General features: G+C 45.8%; 1 protein-coding gene across 3 annotated transcripts in view; it reads right to left on the reverse strand.

Moving 5' to 3' along the window:
* Positions 1 to 8,802, reverse strand: part of LOC129829472 (slit homolog 3 protein-like) — a 450,259-nt gene that overhangs the window by 27,546 nt on the left and 413,911 nt on the right. For all 3 annotated transcript variants that reach the window (XM_055891175.1, XM_055891174.1, XM_055891173.1), the window contains one exon: positions 2,636 to 2,779. In XM_055891175.1, the coding sequence (XP_055747150.1) occupies positions 2,636 to 2,779 (144 nt within the window). The remainder of the gene's footprint in view (positions 1 to 2,635; positions 2,780 to 8,802) is intronic.

Genomic DNA, 8,802 nt, shown 5'->3' on the forward strand with positions numbered 1-8,802 from the left:
TCCACAGTACCTGGAGCATCACAGTGATATAGTCAACACTAGTCACCCCTCCACAGTACCTGGAGCATCACAGTGTTATAGTCAACACTAGTCACCCCTCCACAGTACCTGGAGCATCACAGTGATATAGTCAACACTAGTCACTCCTCCACAGTACCTGGAGCATCACAGTGATATAGTCAACACTAGTCACCCCTCCACATTACCTGGAGAATCACAGTGTTATTGTCAACACTAGTCACCCCTCCACAGTACCTGGAGCATCACAGTGATATAGTCAACACTAGTCACCCCTCCACAGTACCTGGAGCATCACAGTGTTATAGTCAACACTAGTCACCCCTCCACAGTACCTGGAGCATCACAGTGATATAGTCAACACTAGTCACCCCTCCACAGTACCTGGAGCATCACAGTGTTATAGTCAACACTAGTCACCCCTCCACAGTACCTGGAGCATCACAGTGATATAGTCAACACTAGTCACCCCTCCACAGTACCTGGAGCATCACAGTGTTATAGTCAACACTAGCAGATTTATTTCACCCAGGTCCTTTTTACCATCTGAGGATATGAGGATATGAAGCTATGAGGATATGAAGCTGTGAGGCTATGAAAATATGAGGCTATGGTGCTGTGATGCTATGAGGCATTCTCTCAACCAGCTTCATGGTGTAGTCACCTGGAATTAATTTCAATTAACAGGTGTGCCTTGTTAAAAGTTAATTTGTGGAATTTCTTTCCTTCTTAATGCATTTGAGCCAATCAGTTTTGTTGTGACAAGGTAGAGGTGGTTTACTGTAAATTTGTTTATTTCACTTTAGTTTATTATCCATTTCACTTACTTTGGCAATGTAAACATATGTTTCCCATGCCAATAAAGCCCATAAAATGGAATTGAAATTGAAACTGAATTGAGAGAGCGAGAGAGAGAAAGAGCAAGAAGTCGCTCTGGCCCATCGTGACTGACTGTTTCTCTGATACACTTGTACACTGGGATCACAGCTGGGCCAGTGCTGTGCTGCCTGGCCAGGTCTGCTCTACGCGGTGCAGGTTCACAAACCAGACGGTATTTTTAGGCAGGCCGCGCTGGAGCGGATCCGTCAGTGTCAGCCGAAGGGTAATTAGAGAGCTGGCAGACCCCAGCACTACTTTTACTCTCCTAGAGAATAGCGAGAGTCAGGGAGGGAGGGAGGGAGAGAGGGAGGGAGGGAGAGAGGGAGGGAGGGAAAGAGAGCTGATAGACATAGAGCATAAGGCAGGAGAAGTGGAAGGAGAAGGGAGGGGACTAGTGCCCCAAGATAAACATGATTCCATGTACAGGTTACATATGAGGTGATAGTTATATAAACATGATTCCATGTACAGGTTACATATGAGGTGATAGTTATATAAACATGATTCCATGTACAGGTTACATATGAGGTGATAGTGGTGCACTTCCAGGAATTTAAGCCTTTAACGTTTTATTCATCAGATAAATGTTCATTTATTTATACGTCGTCTTCTGGGTGGTCATGGGTAAGAGGCATAACATCTTAATATTTCGAATCATTTTATATTGGACCGCAAGACAATATTTAGAAAGCAGTCATTTTAATAAGGACATTTGTCATGATGTTGCTAGCTTTGGAAAGATAAAACTATATTTTGTCGATGCTTCAGGGGGTGGTCGTAAATAGAAACTATTTGTAGCTTGATAACGAGCGAAGAGAGACTCCAACAAAACAAGCTTGTAATTACCAGGACCATCTGCAGCAGTATTCCGTAGTCATGGAGAGCTGTGATAACACACTGTAGGTTGTCTGTCTTTCCAGAACCAGGGCTGGGTTAGGAGACATCTCTCAAACAGTCAGGTGGTGGGGGGGAGAGGTGGGTAGATGAGGGGATGAGGAGGAGAGGTGGGTAGAGGAGGGGATGAGGAGGAGAGGTGGGTAGAGGAGGGGATGAGGGGGAGAGGTGGGTAGAGGAGGGGATGAGGAGGAGAGGTGGGTAGAGGAGGGGATGAGGAGGAGAGGTGGGTAGAGGAGGGGATGAGGAGGAGAGGTGGGTAGATGAGGGGATGAGGAGGAGAGGTGGGTAGAGGAGGGGATGAGGAGGAGAGGTGGGTAGAGGAGGGGATGAGGAGGAGAGGTGGGTAGATGAGGGGATGAGGAGGAGAGGTGGGTAGATGAGGGGATGAGGAGGAGAGGTGGGTAGAGGAGGGGATGAGGAGGAGAGGTGGGTAGATGAGGGGATGAGGAGGAGAGGTGGGTAGAGGAGGGGATGAGGAGGAGAGGTGGGTAGAGGAGGGGATGAGGAGGAGAGGTGGGTAGAGGAGGGGATGAGGAGGAGAGGTGGGTAGAGGAGGGGATGAGGAGGAGAGGTGGGTAGAGGAGGGGATGAGGAGGAGAGGTGGGTAGAGGAGGGGATGAGGAGGAGAGGTGGGTAGAGGAGGGGATGAGGAGGAGAGGTGGGTAGAGGAGGGGATGAGGAGGAGAGGTGGGTAGAGGAGGATGGGAGGGAGGCAGATGAGACTTCCGTGGAGAGGGAGTGATCACACAGACAATCAGGTGGTGGGTGGTGAGGAGAAGAGGAGGGAGGGGGAGAAAGAGAGTGTGTAAGAGAGAAGAAGTGAGGGAGTGGGGAGACTTACATGGTGGAGAGGGAGTGCAGTGTGGTGAAGGCTCCTGGGGTGATGGTGGAGATCCGGTTGTCATAGAGAGACAGCAGGCGTACGGAGCTCAGGCCTGTGAAGGTGGTGTTGTCCACACAGCCTAGCTGGTTACTCCTCAGCATCCTGTCGTGGAGACACGCACGCACGCACGCACACACAGACACACACACACACACATCATGGTGAGATGGGAAACCAATAGGAACACTGTGGTACTGACCACATGACCAGGAAAAACTCCAGGTCCTAGTTCTACTGTTTCTCTGTTATGTGATGGTAGACTGTTAGACTGCAATGTAGACATGTGTTGAACATGTCCCCTGCTCTAGGGCTGTGTGGTTGGGGCCTTGTATAATCCAATGTTATTGTGACTAGAAGTGTTCTGGCCCAAAAGGGGAGTTTGTTTTGGAGTGGGCCAGAAGAGGGGGGGCTTCTAAACTAAATGGTTAGGTTTAGGTTAACGGAGAGAGGGGGGGGGGTGGTCCAAACTAAAGGGTTAGGTTAATGGAGGGGGAGGGGTGATTCCAAACTTAAGGACAGAGAAAAAAGGAAAAGTGGGAACATCCAACCAGAGCCCCTCTGTGATGAACATCCAACCAGAGCCCCTCTGTGATGAACATGTGAAAGCAGCAAATACTGCATTAGCCTCTAACAGGCAGGGATCAGAGACAGGCAAACTCAATTTAGATCATGCCCCTGTGATTTAAAAGCCTGTAAATTCAATACTGCAGGACAATGACTCCCTTCATGTTCCCCTATGCACGCCCCCCTCCCCAACTGGCTTCATTAGAACCAAAGCAGCCCCATCAGAAAGCCTTTCTGGACATCAGTTAGGCCACAGAGAATGAATTATCTGCTCTCAATTTTCTGTCAAAATAAGGTGACTATGAGCTGTGACTGCATTTAATCGAGAGACAGAGGGATGATCATGGACTACAGGAAAAGGCGGCCGAACAGGCCCCTATTAACATTGATGGGGCTGTAGAGGAGCAGGTCGAGAGTTTCAAGTTCCTTGGTGTCCACATCACCAACAAACTATCATGGTCCAAACACACCAAAACAGTTGTGAAGAGGGCACGACAACACCTATTCCCCCTCAGGAGACTGATTAGATTTGGCATGAGTCCCCCGATCCCCAAAAAGTTATACAGCTGCACCATCGAGAACATCCTGACCGGTATGGCAACTGCTCGGCATCTGACCGTAAGACACTACAGAGGGTAGTGCATACGGCCCAGTACATCAGTGGGGCTAAGCTTCCTGCCATCCAGGACCTCTATACCAGGCAGTGTTAGAGGAAGGCCCCAAAAATGGTCAAAGACTCCAGTCACCCAAGTCATAGACTGTTCTCTCTGCTACCACATGGCAAGCGGTACCGGAGCACCAAGTCTAGGTCCAAAAGGCTCCTTAAAACCTCTAAACCGGGACAGTTGATGCTAACGTGCGCTAATGTGACTAGAATGACGTTGTAAGTAATAGCAAACTTTCCAGGCAGAAAGCTTAAATTCTTGTTAATATAACTGCACTGTCCAGTTTACAGTAGCTAGAACAGTGAAATAATACCATGTTGTTGTTTGAGGAGAGTGCACAACAACTAAAAACATTTATCACGGCAATTGGTTTGATACATTCACCTCTGAAGACAAATAATGTACTTACATTCACTAATCTCACTCTGATTTGTCATCCTGAGGGTCCCAGAGATAAAACGTTGCCTAATTTTGTTTGTTAAAATCCCTTTTTATATTCAAATGTAGGAACTGGTTTCTACAGTTTGAACCCCTGCTGTCTCTGACTCCACACCCACCCTGTCCGTCCATCTAGATGTGTAAAAGTTAGTGTATAAGCTAATGATCCATCATGTAGGACATTCCTGGGAGTGTGTAAACTTAAATTTTATATTACCATATCATTTTTGTATGTTCTCTATAGTTATGTATTTGAAAATGTATCAATTGACCAATTCGGCACATTTGGCCAGACTTGATACAAAATACTGTGCAGTTTTGCAATGCGTCACTGGATCAACGTGAAACTTTTCACACAAACTCCACACTCCACAATCTAAATTGCGCCTAAACTGCAATATTATATTATGGCCTTTCTCTTGCATTTCAAAGATGATGGAACACTTTTTTTAAACGCATGTTTTTTTGTTTGTATTATCTGTTACCAGATCTAATGTGTTATATTCTCCTACATTCATTTCATATTTCCAGAAACCTCAAAGTGTTTCCTTTCAAATGGTATCAAGAATATGCATATCCTTGCTTCAGGTCCTGAGCTACAGGCAGTTAGATTTGGGTATGTCATTTTAGGCGAAAATTGAAAAAAAGGTTCCAATCCTTAATTAACAGCATCTATCCCCATGTTTTTACACTGATGCTACTCACTGTTTATTATCAATGCATAGTCAATCAATCAAATGTATTTATAAAGCCCTTTTACATCAGCCGATGTGACAAAGTGCTATACAGAAACCCAGCCTAAACCCCCAAACAGCAAGCAATGCAGATGTAGAAGCACGGTGGCTAGGAAAAACTCCCTAGAAAGGCAGGAACTTAGGAAGAAACCTAGAGGGGGGGGCTGTCACTGGGGCTGTTGTTTTATCTTTTAAATATTATTTCCCAGAATGCACTCAAGTCATTAGTCTCTAAGCATCTGTTTAGAGAACGGGTCTGTTAGGGAGTGTGTATGTCTGTGAATGTTGTTGAGTATACAGTGGTTAGATGTATTGTCTGTTAGGGAGTGTGTATGTCTGTGAATGTTGTTGAGTATACAGTGGTTAGATATATTGTCTGTTAGGGAGTGTGTATGTCTGTGAATGTTGTTGAGTATACAGTGGTTAGATGTATTGTCTGTTAGGGAGTGTGTATGTCTGTAAATGTTGTTGAGTATACAGTGGTTAGATGTATTGTCTGTTAGGGAGTGTGTATGTCTGTGAATGTTGTTGAGTATACAGTGGTTAGATGTATTATCTGTTAGGGAGTGTGTATGTCTGTGAATGTTGTTGAGTATACAGTGGTTAGATGTATTGTCTGTTAGGGAGTGTGTATGTCTGTGAATGTTGTTGAGTATACAGTGGTTAGATGTATTGTCTGTTAGGGAGTGTGTATGTCTGTAAATGTTGTTGAGTATACAGTGGTTAGATGTATTGTCTGTTTGGGAGTGTGTACAGTATGTCTGTGAATGTTGTTGAGTGGTTAGATGAAAGTCACTTTGGATAAAATCATCTGCTAAATGACATAAACAGTGTATTCCGAAAGTATTCCGACCCCCTTGACTTTTTCAACATTTTGTTACATTACAGCCTTATTCTAAAATGGATGAAACAAAAACAATTATCATCAATCTACACACAAAACCTCATAATGACGAAGCAAAAACAGGTTGCAAATGGAAAAAAAATGTTGAAGCACCTTTGGCAGCGATTACAGCCTCAAGTCTTCTTGGGTATGACGCTACAAGCTTGGAACACCTGTATTTGGGGAGTTTCTCCCGTTCTTCTCTGCAGATCCTCTCAAGCTCTGTCAGGTTGGACGGGGAGCGTCGCTGCACAGCTATTTTCAGGTCTCTTCAGAGATGTTAGGCTGGGCCACTCAAGGACATTCAGAGAATTGTCCCGAAGCCACTACTGCGATTTCTTGGCGGTGTGCTTAGGGTCATTGTCCTGTTGGAAAGCAAACCTTCGCCCCCAGTCTGAGGTCCTGAGCTCTGTCAGAGTGACCATCAGGTTCTTGGTCACCTCCCTGATCAACACCCTTCTTCCACGATTGCTCAGTTAGGCCGGGCGGCCAACTATTGGAAGAGTCTTGGTGGTTCCAAACTTCTTTAATTTAAGAATGATGGAGTCCACTGTGTTTTTGGGGACCTTCGATGCTGCAGAAAATTTTTGGTACCCTTCTCCAGATCTGTCCCTCGACACAATCCTGTCTCAGAGCTCTATGGAGAATTCCTTCGACCTCATGGCTTGTTTTTTGCTCTGACGTGCACTATCAACTGTGGGAGCTTATATAGACTGGTGTGTGTCTTTACAAATCATGTCCAATCAATTGAATATACCACAAGTGGACTCCAATCAAGTTCTAGAAACATCTCAATGCTGATCAATGGAAACAGGATGTACCTGAGCTCAATTTCGAGTCTCATAGCAAAGGGTCTGAATACTTATGTAAATAAGGTATCTGTTTTTTATTTTCAATACATTTCCTAAAAAATCCAAAAACCTGTTTTCGCTTTGTCATTATGGGGTATTGTGATGTCATTATGGGGTATTGTGATGTCATTATGGGGTATTGTGATGTCATTATGGGGTATTGTGTGTAGGACATGTTTTTCTCCTTTACAATAAATTTTGATGGTCTTATTCTGATGACATGATGATCGATAAACATATTCTCGCTCTTATCCATAATCTCATCATGTAGACTAACCTACCCGCACTTTATCTGCAAGCTTTTGTCTGGAGCCCACGTGTCAAGACCAGAGGAGGCACATTGTCTATTTAACGCAACAGTGTCTGTAACAAAACTATTGGTAGAGTTGAAAATGAGATGGAAAGATATTGAACTTTAGAGTTTTATTCTGTACACGAAAACTAAAAGTATGTCATCACATAGTGATTTTCGTCCTGAACAAGTCAGTTTGGTAGAAACACACTGCATTTTATTTAAGCAGATTTAAGAATATTTGCATGACAATCTGTCGCCAATTAGATGGAAACCTACATTATGACTGCCATGTGGATATTATTAAATGAAACTTCAACCCTTGGGCATTTGGTCTAAACCTTTATATTCTAAGATGGCCGCTCGTGTAACAGTCCTGACCTGTTTTATATTGTTTTTATGTGTTTATGGTCAGGGTGTTAGTTTTGGGTGGGCAGTCTATGTTATTTGTTTCTATGTTGGTTTTGGTTTGCCTGGTATGGCTCTTGATTAGAGGCAGGTGGTTTGCGTTTTCCTCTAATCAAGAGTCATATTTAGGTAGGGCATTCTCACTGTTTGTTTGTGGGTGATTGTCTCCTGTGATGTCTTTCGTCGTTGTCGATATGTTTTCACTTACGGGACTGTTTGGCTGTTCGTATGTTTCGATGTAACGTTCCTGTCCGTGAGTTTACGTTTGTGATGTGAGTTTATGTTCAGGTTCCGTTCTACGTCGTTTTGTTATTTTGTAGTTTTGAAAGTGTTTTGTTTTGTTCCGTGGCTATTTAATTTATAATAAAGATGGCATATTTCCCTGAACCCGCATTTTGGTCAGAAGATCCTTCTCTCCTCACCTCATCCGAGGATGAGGAAAGCGACAGCCTTAACAGAATCACCCACCAACAAACAGAGACCAAGCGGTATGGGAATGCTCGACGGAGCAACAAGAACTTCTGGACTTGGGAGGAGATCTTGGACGGTAGAGGACCTTGGGCTCAACCAGGGGAATATGGCCGTCCAAAGGAGGAATTGGAAGCAGCGAAGGCTGAGCGGCGCTGGTATGAGGAGGCAGCGCGACGACGCGGTTGGGAGCCCGTGAGTCAGACCAAAAAATTTCTTGGGGGGGGGGCACACGAGGAGTGTGGCAAAGCCGGGTAAGATACCCGAGCAAACTCCCCGTGCTTACCGTGGAGGTAGAAGGCGTCGTACTGGTAAGACACCGTGTTATGCGGTAAAGCGCACGGTGTCCCCAGTACGCGTGCTTAGCTCAGTGCGGGCTATTCCACCTTGCCGCACTGGGAGGGCTAGGTTGGGCATCGAGCCGAGTGCCATGAAGCCGGCCCAACGTATCTGGTCACCAGTACGTCTCCTCGGGCCGGTGTACATGGCACCAGCCTTACAGGTGGTGTCCCCGGTTCGCCTGCATAGCCCAGTGCGGGCTATTACACCTCGCCGCACTGGTAGGGCTACGGGGTCCATTCAATCTGGTAGGGTTGGGGAGGCTCGGTGCTCAAGAGTACGAGTCCTCCTTCACGGTCCGGTAGACCCGGTGCCACCTCCATGTACCAGTCCTCCGGTGGCAGCCCCCCGTACCAGGCTGTCTCTCCGGGTTCTCTCTCCTGCTGTTTCCTCCTCTCCAGCGCAGCCAGTGCCTAGACCACGCACCAGGCTGTCTCTCCTTCTCCTTCCTACAGAGCCATCCGTCTCCCCAGCGCCATCTGA

The sequence above is a fragment of the Salvelinus fontinalis genome, chromosome 31 (genome assembly GCF_029448725.1).
Source record: "Salvelinus fontinalis isolate EN_2023a chromosome 31, ASM2944872v1, whole genome shotgun sequence".
Classification (NCBI taxonomy): Eukaryota; Metazoa; Chordata; class Actinopteri; order Salmoniformes; family Salmonidae; genus Salvelinus; species Salvelinus fontinalis.